Source organism: Lissotriton helveticus, chromosome 2_2 (assembly GCF_964261635.1).
Source record: "Lissotriton helveticus chromosome 2_2, aLisHel1.1, whole genome shotgun sequence".
NCBI lineage: Eukaryota > Metazoa > Chordata > Amphibia > Caudata > Salamandridae > Lissotriton > Lissotriton helveticus.
The window spans coordinates 189,110,364-189,127,441 of NC_136060.1; the positions used below are offsets into that span (position 1 = coordinate 189,110,364).

Consider the following 17,078-nt stretch of genomic DNA (forward strand, 5'->3'; position numbering starts at 1 on the left):
TCAAAATGTGAGCCACCGGGGTACCTAGTGTTAGGCTTGAGCACTACCATTGATCAGTATGCAGGAAACACTCAGCTTCATTTAAAGCTGTTGTCTTTGGCAGATGTTCACCACTGAAGACAGGATGTTCCAAGAGATTCGTGTTAATGAATTAAACATACTCTCCTCCTTTCAGTCATTTAATACACCTTGCAGCTATTGCCATTACCAGACTGGTTGGCGTTGATTACTTTTTTTTTTTTACAGAATTTCATGTTTCTGCTTTGGCTCCAATAAAAGCTGATTTTTACACCAATAAGCAGTGAAAGTCTGAACACTGGATTGTATCACCCCAATTCTTTATAATTTACTCTGGATTCCTTTAAGGTATGGAATTCTATTCACTCAAAATTGGCTGCTTTACTTTTTTTCTTAACTTATCATGTGCCAGGCTGGTAACTTAGCATGGAAGTTGTGGATTGCAGTCAGTTGCACAGTCATGCTGAGCCCATCATGTTTACATGTCCCAAGATTCTGACATTTAAGATACTGTAAATAGTCAATCACAGTCACAGCTCTACGGCTGCGAGATTTCAAGCAAGTTGAGATTCTTAGCATGCCTACTCACCTATTATATAAGAAGGGGTTATATCAGCACTTTAGTAGACAGACTTTCTTAACAGCATTTTTATGATGCCTTGACAGGGGACAGGGAGAACTAGTTGAGACTGTCGAACATTGCTTTTGACAACTCTAAAAGCGCTGCAGTGACGATCGCCATAAACAATCACGGGTGTAATAAACAATGGTGGTAGGGCAAGTCCCTAAGTACTAACACGAAATCTTATGTTCAATGGGAAATTTAGTATGAGTTCCCAAATGCGAACCACAGTGACCAGCTGCGGTCTGATCACATTTTCCTCAGGTTTGCCCGCTTGCCAACTGGTGTATCACAAAAAATAAGGAGCGACGTACGGCAGACGTCCCTACCAAACCAGAACACATGCCGCTGTAGAATTCCGGTTCTCTAAACACCGTTCAAGAACATACCTTCATCTTCTCCCAGGTTCGGGCCAAGATGTGCAATAAAGGCAAAGCGCATGCGCATCACCATAGTAATCCCACCATGCATCGGGTCTGAGGCGTCTGTTGTCGCCATAGAAATGGGAAAGGAGGCGTTTTAGCCAATGAGAGATCACCTGCTACTGTGCAAATCGTCACAGCACCGCGGCAGCATTCGTAACACTGTGGCGAGCAAGAACACAAAAAAAGGACACGCTTCTTCACGAGTCCGCCATCTTACAGTGGTATTTTCGACTAAAGAGAATTCTAGTAGAAGTAGAGCAATAGAAGCAGCGAAAGCCTACAATTTTCCCGTTAAGTCACCTGCGATTGCTATTACCCGCAGCCAGTTCGTTAGAGAAATCCATATATATGAACTCGCTTAAGGATGTATCTTATTGTTTATGTTATTTATGTTATATATGCCTGTTTATGTGAGCTAGTCTAACCTACGTATAATTAATATTATTCGTATTAAGGGAATGCCCATCTGCACTTTTATGTATTTATTTTATTTAATGCACTTTTATATAGCGTGAACTTTACCCAAAGGTGTCAGAGCACTTTACAAAAGAACCAGGTAAGTTACAAAAGGTACACAAGATATACTGAACATGCTAACATATATACAGTTACAATTATACAAAAGATAGGCTGATCACGTTTAAAAGTTACATATATGCAGTTACAACTCAACAAGTTGCATATTTATATTGTAAAAAATAAAAGGTGTCAGTGTTAGGCATAGCTGCCAAGGTTTCATTTGCTATCATGCCTGCCAAGTGTCACGCATCAGGCGTGACACTAGCGCATTTCAGTGTGGTAATCCGCATTACCGCACTGAAATGCATTGTCACGCATATGCGTCGTGTCTCAGCACTCTGACTGTGAAGTGCTACCAGGGTAGTAGAAGCTGTGCTCCATTAAGAAAAGCAGCATGAGCCTAGTGCGCTGCTGGCAGCATTCAGTGGACAAAGTATGAGCTATCTGACCTCCGCCCGCTGCACCCCTCTCAGCCCGGCCGTGGTACAGCCTTATGTGACAACAAACGGGTCGCCAAACGGACAGCGTCCAGGTAAGTGTACATTCCGGGCTAAGCTGGGTGCTGATAAATAAAAGCGAAGACCGAGCAGCTGTTATAGTGTGAGGCTGTTTATCAGACGCACATGTGATTCCACAGCTCTTGTGTTCAGGACACGGCGAAGTTTATTGGGTTTGGAGGCGGCAGTTCTCTACTTGTTTCTTGTGCCCTGTAGTCCACGTCCAGACCAAGAGACAATGCGTTGTGGCCTTTTCTGTAACTGGTGTTCGTGGGCTTTATGCCTCCTTAGCCAGTGTGATGCCGGGTATTTTGGTATTGTGCATGAGGTGAGGTGAGCTGCTGGATTTATTTCAGTATTTTAATCAGTCTCCCCGCTTCAGCGGGCGTGGAGAAGCAGCCTGAAGTTCAGGCGGCTCCTTGGCACAAGTGGAGCTTGCCCGGTGAGTGAGGCAACAAAAAACACAGGGAGAGCAGAGCCGAGCCCGGGCCGGCTCTGACTCTAGGAGTCTGTACACGAGCGAGCCTTTCAAATATTTGCCACATAAATCATGCAGCAGAGAGCTATTCACAAACTGTGGGACTCGTTGCACAGGACTGTTTTTCAACAAATGCGCATAACTGTGACACTAATAAACATTTGCATATATAATTAAAAAAAAACTGTAAATATTAAAATGAGGAAGAAAGTAAGGAAGGGAAGTGACAGACGGGCATTAGGGACCGTAAGGGAGAAGTGGAGGGATGAAAGATATACGGAAAGAGCATAGAAGAAATGAATAGCTCAAATACAGAAGGAAAAAAAGGTAATGTTAAAGCAGCGTTTGTTTTTGAAAGTTTCTGAGTGTCATGTGCGAGTTTTCAGTATTGAACTGGAAGTTAACAGATGCTGTTTTGGTCACGCATGGCACTATCACGGGCAGTTCAGAGTCTGGTGAAAAGACCACACTCCGATTCATCAGTGCATGCTTTCCTAATGATTTGACTGTGTGTATGTGTGTGTGATGTTATTTATTTGGTTGTGTACAGTTGTGTTTGTTAGAGTAATTATGTGTGTCAAGACAAGTGTTTGGCAGAGTGAGATAGTGAGTGCTTGTTGCACTTGCCAAGTGTGGTGGTAATAAATCTCTGACCTTCTTCGCTAATCCTCTCTTTAAACTCAGGAGCTAAAGATGGGATGCTAAGGCCGCCCGTCAGGTGGGTGACGCGTTTCTCAGTAGTACTTACTTTCCTTTCTTCTATAGGTTTATGTCAACTGACATATTACTTAAGAATTGGAGTGCGGAGCAATAGAACTTAGCCATCAGTTCCAGTACATACTCTGTCAGCATTATATCTCATCCAGCACCCCCAGCCAATGCTTAATTTGAGCTGGTGGTTGCAGATGGGGCCCACCAACACTAATCTTTGGAGGCCAGCACTTATTTTTCTTCATCATGACTTTGACCCAGCGTAAGAGAGAGAAAAACACACAAGGAGATGCTTCCCTCGTCTTCATTGCTTGTTTTGCATTGAATTTAAGTGTCACTCATAGTCGTTGAAGTGTCACTCATAATTACACTTAAATTATGAAAATGTCACACATGAGCAATCTGAAACCTTGGCAGCTATGTGCTATGTGTGACATTTTCATAACTTCAGTGTAATTATGAGTGACATTTCAACTACTATGATTGACACCGTCTTGCAAGCAGAAAATCAAGCAATGAAGACGAAGGAAACGTATAAACATTTGAAATTAGACTCACTTGAGCATCGAGAATCTTTAAGAAGATCTTAAAACTGCTGCAAATGCCTGAGATGGCTGACTCACAATTACAACTAAATTATCAAAATGTCACACATAGCAATCTGAAACCTTGGCAGCTATGAAAGAGGGTGGGCATCACTTCACATGACAAAGCTTTGAAGACCATGCCCATACTTACATATTTCATAAAAGTGTCGATAGAAGTATGGGCTTTATTCTATTGCTATTTAATTGATTCCCTTGTATAATGCTGGTTGTATAATAAACTTTTGAATTTTGGATAGAATAATATATTAACTAATAAGGAAAAAGGGGAACATTAAGCTAATTTGGCAAAAATAAAAGATAAGGAGCATGTTAAAACTAGGAGAATAAAACAAATCACTTTTACCATGGGGTAGCTGTTGTCCAAGACGGGATCATGCAAAAAATGAATGTGATGAGAAAAGGTTTATCTCTTGGCCTGGAGTGAAGGGAGTCGGTAAAACTGCCACTGCAGGGGCCACCTTATTCATAAGCAAATGCTGTAATCTGGAAAGTAAGACTTTTCAAGTAACTACTAATATCAGCCTCAGATGGCACCACTACAAAACAATAAAAAGAGGACATCTAAAAAATAGGCCACATGGCTCTTCTAAGAATTAATAGCAAAAAGAGAAAGGACTAGCGTTTAGACTGCAGAACCATGTGACCCTAAACCCGATGTGATGGCCCTAACACAGAGCTGAGCTCAGCTGCCTCGGGCCTATACCATAAATTAATCAGAGTAAGCTGACTCACGGACTCCAGCCGCTGCAGTCCGCACATGTGTTACAGCAATGATTGCTGGGCAGGCTTCAGGAGAGGCTGTGAGACACACACAGCTGGCTGTAGTATTTCCAAATGCCACACCAGTATAGTGAGAGGCCCCGGGGTCTGGTGCACCGCCCCCTACACAGTTAACTTACTTGGACGAGTTATTAACTTAAGTGAACTGCATGTACTCTTTAGCAGATAGAAACAATTTATGTCATTTTAAACAGACTTACTGCATTTATGCTTTGCAGTCGGTTTTGGTACAGACAAGCTTCTCACGGATCACCCTGCAGCAGAGCCTCTTCCTGCTGCAGAGTACATCCTCTCATCCACGCTGTCAAGACAGTCCACTGGGTACGTGCTCTCTGATCTCTCCGGAAAGTGAAAGTCCGCTGTCTAAACAGAGTTGACTCATTAACTTAATTATTTATTCTTTTAGCAGCACTAATGCTGCACGGTGACGGACTACTGAGTAGTAAACTAACTTCCCTGTGTAGGCAGGCCATACTGCTGCACGCATGTACCAGGCGATGTAGTCAGGTCAGCCTACCTACGTAAGTTATGTAACACAAGCGAAACACTGTCCAATCAGGGTAACCAGCCTGGTACCATCAAGCACAGCAGAACTCGCATTGGCTTCTGTGCACTGCCTGCGTTGTGTTTCCTTAAAGTTTAACCATACGAAATATCGGACTCTACGAAAAAAGGAAAACCGGTGGTACACTCAGCTTTTAAGAAAGCTGACTTGCATGACAATAGTTTTACATGTGGCAATGTGGTAACCTAACTTAAAATGTGTTAGTTTACCACGAGATGTGTGACACATGGCAGGACTGGTTAGGTTAAAACAGGAGTAAAATACATATTTACAAAGTTGACCTCATGAGAGTGCTAAATGGCAGTAAGGGTCAAGACATGGGTTGAAATATTCCAGGAAGGGCCTTTGGAGGAGAAGAGTTTTAAGATCTGTTTTGAAGGTCCGGAAATTGGTGGTGGTTTGGAGGTATGAAGGAAGTGAGTTCCACATTCTGGGCGCATTAGCAGAGAATGATTGAGCCATAAATCTTTCCCTTTTAAAGATAGGAGGTTCGAGCAGTAAGTTTTCCGCATTGCGTAAAGGTCTAGAGCCTCCTGAGATTTTGAGTGTATTAGCCAGATAACGTGGGGTGGAGGTGTGCAAGGCTTTATGGGTGATACAGGCAGTCTTGTAGATTGACCTTGCTTCGCTAGGAAGCCAGCAAAGAGACAATAGTATGGGTGTGATGTGATCATTTCTTTTAGCCCCATATACGAAACGAGCTGCTGAGTGGAGGATGGATTTTAGATGGGAAAGGTGGGATTTGGGGAGGCCAGCAAGGAGAGAGTTGCAGTAGTCCAATCTGGAAAGAACCAATGATTGGACCAAGGTTTTTAGGTCTTGTTCAGGAAAGAAGCGCCGAACTCCCCAGAGAAGGCGCAGTTGGTAACGTGCATCCTTGGCGATGGTATTTATATAGGACTGTAAGTTGAGCCTGTGTCTAGGATAACGCCTAGAGATTTGGCACTGACAACAATGATAGGCTTGTTGTTGAGAATGTTCAGATTGTTCATCCAAGATTGGATAGGAGGAGGAGATAGTGAGGTCGAGAGTAGAAGGAATTCTGCTATGGAAGAATTCAGTATTAGTTGATGAGTAGACAGCCAGTGGTTAATGGACTTGAGTGGTGTTGAGGATTGCAATGTCATGAGTTGAAGATACCTTTAGGTAGAATTGTGTGTCATCTGCATATAGGTGATAATGGATCCCAGATGTTTTTAGGATATTACCCAGAAGTTTAATGTAAAGGTTGAACAGTGTGTGGGGCGAGAATCGAGCCTTGAGGGATGCCTTGTCCAACAGCCGTTGAAGTGGAGAGACAATTAGCTATATTGACCATCTGGGATCTGCCGGAGAGGAAAGATTCAAACCACTTGAGCACTGTGCCTTCAAATCCTGTGGTATATAAATAAATAATACCGGATCTATTTTTGGATGAATGAATGAATAACAGATAGCTCAATAAAATAAGAGTCAAGATTCGAGGTAGTAGGAGTTTCTGCAGGTTTATTACAGCATAAGGACAGGATCAGGACAACCTGCATAGAACAGAGGTGACAGGGCCCAGCAGGACAACTGGGGCCCAGCAGGGGAAAAGAGGCCCAGCAGCTGCTGGGGCTAGGTCTGGGATGAGCGCGCTAACATTCAATAACAAAACACAGGCATATATACATAGCGCGAACACATAGCATTACATTGCAGTAGGCGTAGCAGTGGGTGGAGCAGAAGGTGTGACGCGTAGCAGTCGCGAAAGATAACAGTAAAAAGAGGTGTAACTGGGAGTATACATAGACATGTGATGCAAACGTAACAGAATATGTCATGAATGGGCGGAAACATAGGAGGGGGCTACCTAAGGAGCCGGGACCTCTAACCTAATGGTGCGCGAAAACTAGCAATGACGTGTTACTAGGAGAAGCTGGGGGCTACGAACTCTGTGCTAGGAGCAGAGACTAAAGTCTGGAGGGTCGGAGCGACATGTACCTAAACCCTATCTGGTATCTAATGTTTAGGGAACATGTTGATATAAACTAGAAGTCATGAGGGGAAAAGCTAACTTGACTCTAAGACTGGACCATGCATTATTCTACATGAAGTGCGTGATGAAGAATACTAAATGACCATTAAATACAGTATTTCTCTAACGTGGAGACGAGAAGGCTAGACAATGACGGAAACTATTGATGCAGTTCAGTAGCTTAGGAATGCAGAGGAGGAGGACTGAACTGATAGCTGGAACTATAACATACTTTTGGCAGACTCAGAGGCAGAGCCAAGCTGCACCGGGCACTGCGAGGCAGGAAGTAAGTGAAGGGTCGAGGATACAGGTGGGGGCTGTATCGCTCCTCAGCGAGGCTTTCAGGAGACAGGAGCTGAATCTGTGGTCCGGGCCCTTTTGAGGCCTGGAAACGGGGACTTTATAATGGAATAACGTGCACACTGGGAAACGTGGCAACATTACTTTACATAGGCCTGATATTCGTAGTATTCACGAGGACTGGAAAATAGCATACTAGAGGTGGACACAACTGGAATTGCGTCATTAATCGGACATGGGGAATAACATATGCATATTGGTCATGCACACATAACATATGATGGATGAGGCGTAGGGACACAGAACATGGCAAAATTTACTTTTCCACATTCCCTCCTTGTCACTACGTTTCCATCAGGAAACATCAATTTTCATGATACCATCTATCATTTCATACAGTACCATTTGCTCGTCTCGAATTGTCTGGGAACGGGATTTAGAACGGGGCTTGGGACTAGGAATACAAGAGGTAGCACACATGCTGCAAATCGCAGGGCCACATTGTATACAGAGGCAGCAGCTGAATATAATCGCTACTGCAATACCTAGAAAGGACAGGACTTTCCATCCCCATGCGGAAATTATATTCCAGAACCAACCGGACCATGTCCAGGTGCCTGGATCTTGATGTAACAGATGGGCAATTTTATGGAGTCTGGTTATAGCTGAATAAACAGACGGCGCGTTATTTGGAATGAAAATGCAGCAACTAGATCCGATGACTCTACAGGCCCCGCCCCTATCGGCCAGTATGACGTCAAGGACGAGACGATTTTGCAAAACGACAAATCTCATAGCAGATTGTTCTTCGGTTAGGTTACCTAGAGCAGAGGCAGTCTCATTAACTACAGCTTCAAGGGTTCTTGTTAACCTACGGATCAGTTTACTATTCTGGACAGGTCCTACAAAGAAGAAGAAACCTTTATTGAAATCTGTATACTGTTCTAGAGTAGTTTCAGTATAATCGACAATTGGGGACTCCCTTCTATGTCTAATGTGTACTAGATGTGTGTTTCTGTGATAATCAGATGGGGCTAGAAAAACAGGTGGCAGTAGGAAAGCAATGTAACAGGTTCCCTCCCAATCGAGGGGCAGACGGACATATGCAGTTTGACCACAAATAAAATAAGAATGACGTGAAGCTTTGAAAATAGATTTCCCACTGTCACTATACTGGATAACAGTAGTACATTCACTATGACCTACATGTACAGAACCATAACTACGGACACATAATTCGCCTTTGACAGGTAGTACTGAAATAGCAGGTAAGTCTGGAGTAGTATCAGACTGAACATTCAGGACCATGAAATTCGACGAATAATTACCTAAATTATATACTTCGTTTTCTAGATCTAAACCTGTTCTGTGGGGAAGACCTTGCTTGTCTGGAAAACATGTACTGTTAAGAAAAGACATATCTGTTGAGGATGACGTTAACGTGGACCATGCTCCACACGAACCATTGTGTGAGAATGGATAAGGAAACAGTGGCAGAACTCCCTTCGGTGTCTGGAAAGGGGGGAGTCGACCACACACCCAACAATTAGTGGCATTGCTGGTCTGGTGTGAATAATGTAACATACGGATGAATGTGTTGTTGCGCATAGCAAGGCGGTAAGAATATTCGTGAGGAGGCAGATCACTAAACGTGTGCTCTACTGTAGCATTAGTAGACATATTTACATGAGGAACTGGAAAACACAGGAAAAGTGCGTAGCTGGTGCAAGAAATCATTATGCTGATAAATAATACGAAACTCAGAAAAACGATACATTGAAGTGAACTTCGACTGACTCTCTCACTATGGGGGTCTATTTTATACATGTCAGAAACAGTCTAACCGTTTCACCTAGGGGAGGACTTATACAATCAAACTGACTGACTTATTTTACTAGACCTTAATTTGAGCTTATACTCCTGTTGCGGAGTTTTCTCTAACAAGGGAGGGGTTGTAATAATGTCTTGTGCGGGACAGTCCTTTAAAACAATGTCTTGGCAATCTTTCGAATCCTGGCAATCCTTGGAAATGTTCTTGGAGACTGATTTCAATTCATTGAAAAGTTTTACATGAGAGAGGTGGACCCACCCCTTCCTGCCTTCCAACTTGACGGCAGTTCGGGTGGTCAAGAGGACCTGGCGTGGCTCCTTCCAACGTGGTTCCAGCGGACTTGATCTGTCGAAATTTCTGACCATCACAAGGGAGCCTGGAACGATGTCGTGCGGTGCCACCTCTGTATTGTCTGGAAATGCGGCGGCAACCTGTGAACGACATGAGTTGAGGGCAGACATCAAGGAAGCTAGGTAATCTGTCAGCATATTACATGAAACATCGGTAATACTTCGGGGTCTAGGAGTACCCCACATGTTAGGGGGGCGGCCGAATACGACCTCATACGGGGACAGACCTGATCTGGAATGTGCGACCATGCGCATATAAAATAGAGCGACTGGCAGAGCTATTAACCAGTCCACACCTTTGTCCTTACAGACTTTTGCAATACGGATTTTCAGAGTCTGATTATGTCTCTCTACGAGACCGGCTGCTTCAGGATGGCGTACACAATGAAACTTCCACTGGTACCCTAACAAAAGGGAAACGTGTTTCATGAGTTCGGATGAGAATGGCTGACCGTTATCAGAATATACGACTCTAGGGAGTCCGTATCTAGGGAAAAATTCACGAACCAACTGCTTGGCAGTGGTCGCGGCTGTGTAATCTGGGACTGGATATGCTTCTGTCCACCTGGACAAAGCGCATACAACTACAAGGACATACTTGAAACCTCGACATCGCTCCATCTGAATATAATCCATCTGGAGGACCTCAAAAGGGTGGTCAGGGGGCTGGAAACCACCTTGTTCCACCGGGACACTTTTACCTGGGTTAAACTGACAACATATCATACAGGTGCGGACTTTCTGCTTGGCTGCAGCTCGTAAATGCTTATTGAACCAAATGTTCTGGATACTGTCTAACATAGCTTTTTCTCCTAAATGTGCTGGACTATGTGCGGTATTGATAATGACTTGAACCATAGAGTCGGGGAGAAACCATGTGGCTCTACCCTTCGTTAACCATCCTTGATCTGTCTGGACCCCTCCTTGTTCAGACCACTTCTTGATTTCATCGGGAGTAGCATGTAACTGTATATCTATGACATCCTGTGTAGGGTCCTTAACTGTCATGCATATAATCGGATCTGAAGTATGTGTCATGTTAACTGGAATGTCTGGAGTCTGTGCTGTAAGCTTGGCTGTGCGGTCTGCTAGATCATTACCTTGGGAAATAATGTCGGTGACTTTCGTATGTGCTTTGCACTTCATGATAGCAATAGATGTCGGTAAATGTATGGCATCTAACAGGGCTTGAATGAGGAGACCATGCTGAATCTTGGTTCCATGAGAAGTCATGAAACCTCTCTCCTGCCAGAGCACTCCGAAGTCGTGTACAACTCCGAATGCGTAACGTGAATCTGTGTAAACATTAACCTTCAGGTTCTTGGCATGTATACAGGCTTGTGTCAGAGCGACTAGCTCTGCTGCTTGAGCGGACAGGGTGTCAATACGGTGTGTTTCAATAACTTCAGTGTCCGTAGTCACTGCATACGCGGCTACTAGTTCTCCTGTACTAGTTCTCATACATGAACCATCCACATAAAGTGTCAGGTCAGGATCTGATAACGGAATATCTGTCAGGTCTTGTCTTGGCTTAGTCGTAATGTTAACTACTTCCACACAATCATGTGGGTCAGAATTTGAATTAACTGATGGTAACAGTGTAGCAGGATTCAGAACGTTGCAGCGTCTAATGTCTATGTGTGGCTGGAACAGTGTTAATTCATAACCCGTTAAACGTGCAATTGTCAAGTGCTGAGTTTGTGTTCGGTTTAAAAGAACTTCTACGGAATGTGGAACTTGTACTGTCAGAGAATGTCCTAAAACTATGGAATCACTTTGTCTGATAGCTAGTGCTGTGGCTGCAACTGACTTGAGGCACGCAGGCAACGCCTGGGCGACTGGATCTAATGTGCTAGAAAAATAAGCACAGGGCTTGTATTGACCTGCTTGATCTTGTGTGAGAACAGATAATGCTGTACCTTCCCGTTCAGTAACGAAAAGTGTAAAAGGCTTACTGTAGTTCGGTGTAGCTAGAACTGGAGCTTGACATAGGGCTTTCTTTAACTCGTTGAAACTAAGTGTATGTTCAGATGTCCAAGGGAGGACAGTCGATACGGCTGCCTCCTGTGTCGTTAACTGTATCAGTGGCTTGGCTAGAAATGCATACTGGGGAATCCATTGTCTACAATAAGAAGTAAGGCCGATAAAGGCACGTACCTCCTTCTGGGTTCTGGGCTGGGGAAGACTCGCTATTAACTGGATACGGTCGGGTGTCAACTGCCTACCCCTCTTGGACAGCAAGTGTCCTAAGTATACCACTTGCTGGACACAGAATTGAAGCTTCGAAGGTGACACTTTGTGCCCCATCTCGGCTAGAAAATACAGAACTGTAAGTGATGCTCGCTCGCAAGCACATTCAGAACGGGCTGTGATCAGTAGATCATCGACATACTGGAGCAGGGCAGTGTCAGTTGGCATGTGAATGTTGTCTAGTTGTCTCTTGAGTGCTTGACTGTAAATACTAGGGCTTTCTGTGAAACCTTGAGGAGCGCGTGTAAACATATAGCTCCTTCCATTTAAACAGAATCCGAAAAGAAACTGACTGTCTGGATGAATTGGAACACTAAAAAATGCATTCTTGAGGTCTATGACAGTGAAAAACATGGCTTCGGAATCAATGGCTGTTAACAGGGAAGAAATATCTGGGACAACTGGGTACTGAGGAATAATACATTTATTAAGCTCTCGTAAATCAATCACTAATCGATATACTGGGGGTGCATTTGGATCAGTACGTTTCATGACTGGAATGATCGGAGAATTACATACATTGGAGTCAGTTTCTACAACTACTCCTTGAGCCATGAGCTCGTCAATAATTTTGGATAAGGCTGCTACAGCCTCAGGTGGCAATCTGTACTGCCTGATTCGTGGTAACACTACACCTGGCTTGAGAGTCACACGATGGGGTGTGATTTGCATGTAACCTACATCAGTTGGACCTTGCGCCCATAAATGCTGCGGAACATTAGACAATCTTGAATCAAAATCTCGTAATACATAGTGACCCTTAAAGTCACGTAGGAACAGACGTATTCCCTCTGGGGAACAGCAAATAACTGCACCTAATTCTTTCAGTGTCTTAATGCCTAACAGATTTTCTGGACATGACTTAGTAAGTAACAGATCAGTAGTACGGGACAATGGACCTACTTCTAGAGTGACTGGCTTAGATATCTCATTAACTATTGGTTTTCCTGAAAATCCAAGGGAAACATTTCTTGAGCCTGAGAGCGGAGCCCCTGGAACTTCGGCATGACTAATTGTGGTCCTACTTGCCCCTGTATCGATCAAAAACTTTCTGTCTTTCCCTAATACTTGACTGTGAACATAGGGACCTTCTTGATCTACAGGTATCTCGATGAGAGGCAAGCCTACCTCCCTCTCTAGGCTGTTTCATGAATATGACTGATACTCTGGATACTCAGACTGTGCATACTGGTACATCTGTGATGTAACGTGCTGTGTTGCAGCAATAGGCTGCGGTACTGTAACTGTCTGTTGTGCATTCTGTGGCTGAGGAATCTGTGAAACTTGTTCTTGTCTAGGCGGACGTGGTCTTTCTTTAGTCTTACCAGTAGCTATGTTGTGTTTCAGAACTGCACACTCGTTTATAAAATGACCTGGCTGTTTACAATAATTGCAGTTCCCTCTAACGGGAGCTGCAGGATGACTGGCTTGATTCGGACCCCTCTTCTGACTGTCTTGAGGAACAGATTGTGCAACTAGCACTTTCATTTTCGTGTCTTTCATACGTTTTCTCTCGTGTTCTTGCTCTTCTCTGATTCTATTCTGGTGATACTGGAGCATCTGGAGCATCTGGGACGGGGTATTCGCTTGCCAGGTGCTTTCGACTTTCAAAACTCGATTTTTAATTTGCGGACTTGAATTCTCGACTAATTTGGTGATGAAAAGATGAGGGTATGACTCACTACTTGTCTTGAGACCACTATTAATACTAAAACATTTTTCAAACCTAGAATAAAAATCACTAATATCTTCATCTTGTTTCTGTTTACAGGCTGAGATTGCATCCCAGTCTTCTTTCCTAGTTGTTAATAATCTGGGTAAAACTTGAATCAATAATTCTGGTAATTCTTTACATTTATCTCCAAGACCGGTACCTGGTACTCGTGCCTTGTCTTCAGCTTCTAGAGCTGCCCAATCGATCTTTTTCTCTCCCACCTCCCATTCTTTTTCCTTTAACTTTTCATACACCCCTGCGGGTAACAGGACCTTTAACATTTTAATGATGTCTGGGTAAGTGTATTCTCCCATACGGAGCATGTCTTTTAATTCTCTATGGAACCCTGCTGGATCTTTGTCATGACAGGGAATTAATTTCTTCATTTCAAGAAGTTCCATCTTTGAAATTGGAGTGTATACAAACACTCGATGCATTACGCCACCCGCCCCTTGGACTGGGTGGACTTCTCGTAACGGATTCTGTCTGTCTATGTAGAATGGCTTACTTTCTGGGGGTGAGACATGAACAAAATGCGGGTTCAGAAACGTTCTATATTTGTGGCGCTGTTCTAGAATGACACTAATTAAATCGGTACCTAGACCTCTCCATCTATACTGGAGTAACTCGTTCAGGATATCATGTAACGGACCTGGATCAGAGTGTTGACCCTCATACAGAGTAATGAGGTACTGGATCATATACATACCCACCAGTCGTTGCTCGGCTGGGGGCAGTTTCAGAAACATTTGTGCCACTATTTCGTCTGGAAAAGTGGTAGAATCAGTAATCCATCGGACTGCTGATCGGGCTAGTTCTTGTTCATGCATGGTACTTAATTCACTGTAACCGACTCGTGATTTCAGAATGTGATCGGTAGCTTGAAATACTTGTTCTAGAGAACCTTGTTCTGGTGCTAGATGAAAAATAGACTTGGGTTCTAGACGTAAATGGCGATCTGGAAATCTGGATTTTCCTACATACGCTATTCTGGCGGGATTCTCGTTCTCTTCCTCTTCAGGATCAGAGATACTTTCTTTCTCGCTTACTTGTGCTGCTTTACGCTGGTCGTGTAACCTTATTATTTCTTTACGAATTTTCTTGTACATACTCTCCATGGCACTGACGGTCTTGTGCTTACCCTCGGCTATATTATCACTCCACCTTGTCAAGATTCTCATTTCGGCGGGATCTTTAGACGGGTAATCTTGTTCTCTTATTAGACAATTGATCAGGAACTTTAATATCATAAGCTGAATCTCGGCTTTCCTTTGAGACATAATCTCGCCAATACTTTCTGGATCATCCCCTGTACGGATGAAACGATATATTCTGTCTAGATCTTCTTTCATGTTCGGCAAGGTGACTAGATACTCGGTCACTCTCCTTACACGTAAGGAATATAAAACCATAGTATATTCGCCTGGAACTGGATCATAAACACATTCGTTAAGGGCTTGCCTGATTTCTGTAACAGACTTATTACTTTTAGGAGTACGCTGTGATGCTTGAGCATGTAATTCGAGTGCCGATAAACGCTTGTGTGGCGGCGGGGTTTGAGGAGTAGCTCCTCCTGCGGCTCCTAGACTGGAGTCGTCTACTGAGGCTCTACGTCCTGGCAGAGTGGGAAATGGAACTGTAGGCTGGACCGGGGGTACCGTAACAGGTACTCCGGTGTCTGGAGGAGCGGGAAGTGCCTGATTTACAGGGACTAGCGGAGCGCGAACAGGATTTGCATATTCGGGGACTGTGTCGTCCAAATAGGACGAAATAAAAATATCAGCTGCGGTCGGTTTGTGACGTAGCTTGGTCGGAATTAATGGTGGCGGGAAATTACTAGATGCCTCTGGGGTCGCTTTTGGCAAGCCTTCGGCAAGGAGAGGATACATACCCTTAATAAGGGCATGCCTCTGTCTGTCTGACTGTTCGGCTTTGACTTGTTCACCTATCTCGATTAATTCTCTTTCTTGGGCTCGTTCTTGGGATTCTCTACTTAACTCTGACTTTCTGACTTCCTTTTCCGTTCTTCTATGAGCTTCCTTACGCCATAACTCGATGGCATCTTTCTGTGACTGTCTGGCTTTCTTTTTCCATAATGCTTCTTCTACTCGCATGATACATTCGGCATCCCATGTACCCGATACGGGCCATCTATACTTTTCTTCTAACTGTTTGGTATACCCTACCCATAAATCTAGATATAATATGGCGCTTATGCCATGTTTCTGATACATAAAGTGACCTGGACTGTCCCTAGGCGGGACAGGAACTGCTTCCTCTAATAAACCTTTTCTAGTTTTTAACTGACGTAACTTGGAAAATATAGGCATGACTGAACTGTAATCTGGACAAAATACAATACACAATAAAAACACGAAATCACATCGCACTCATACCACAACAGTAAATTACATGAAGAACATTATAAATAACAGTTCGAACAGAATATTACCTGGAATACTGAGAACAGAAATAGAACAGATTTTCTCGAGAACGGAACAGACTAGAGTTACTGGATGCACTGCTGTAACAGTACGGAACATACCGGTCCCATAAAGGGACACATCAAGACCCGTATCCACCTAGGTGAACACTTCGTTTGTGAGTCTGGGCACCACCAACCCACGGACCAGGAGTCAATTTAGATTGGTCCTGTCTAGATACTACCCCAGCAATGGTACTCACCGGGCAGCACGGAACGGAAGGCCTCGGACTGGACTGGACGACGGACGACGAACTTCGGACTTCGGACTTCAGTTACAGGTGGGCCTCCGGATACCTCGGACCTTGGACTCTCGGCTTGGGCTCTGGTCGGGACTCGCCGCGTTCCTCCACCGTCTCGTTCGGATGCTGGACCGCCTCCTCCGTCTCCTCCGTGGGCCTGAGGGATACTTGAGCAGAAATATCTGCCACTGCGCAGAAGAGTTCCGTCACGACTGCAGAGGGTCAGGGGGTCGGCGTGGCTTCACCGACGCGTGGGGAAAGGGCAAGTCCCTGTTCGGGCGCCATTATGTGGTATATAAATAAATAATACCGGATCTATTTTTGGATGAATGAATGAATAACAGATAGCTCAATAAAATAAGAGTCAAGATTCGAGGTAGTAGGAGTTTCTGCAGGTTTATTACAGCATAAGGACAGGATCAGGACAACCTGCATAGAACAGAGGTGACAGGGCCCAGCAGGACAACTGGGGCCCAGCAGGGGAAAAGAGGCCCAGCAGCTGCTGGGGCTAGGTCTGGGATGAGCGCGCTAACATTCAATAACAAAACACAGGCATATATACATAGCGCGAACACATAGCATTACATTGCAGTAGGCGTAGCAGTGGGTGGAGCAGAAGGTGTGACGCGTAGCAGTCGCGAAAGATAACAGTAAAAAGAGGTGTAACTGGGAGTATACATAGACATGTGA

General features: G+C 44.1%; 1 protein-coding gene across 2 annotated transcripts in view; it reads right to left on the reverse strand.

The window, feature by feature from the left end:
- Window positions 1-1,141, reverse strand: part of WDR19 (WD repeat domain 19) — a 740,406-nt gene extending 739,265 nt beyond the window's left edge. For both annotated transcript variants that reach the window (XM_078678329.1, XM_078678328.1), the window contains exon 1: window positions 1,030-1,141. In XM_078678329.1, the coding sequence (XP_078534455.1) occupies window positions 1,030-1,035 (6 nt within the window). In that variant the 5' untranslated portion in view covers window positions 1,036-1,141. The remainder of the gene's footprint in view (window positions 1-1,029) is intronic.
- Between the last annotated feature and the right edge of the window lie 15,937 nt (window positions 1,142-17,078).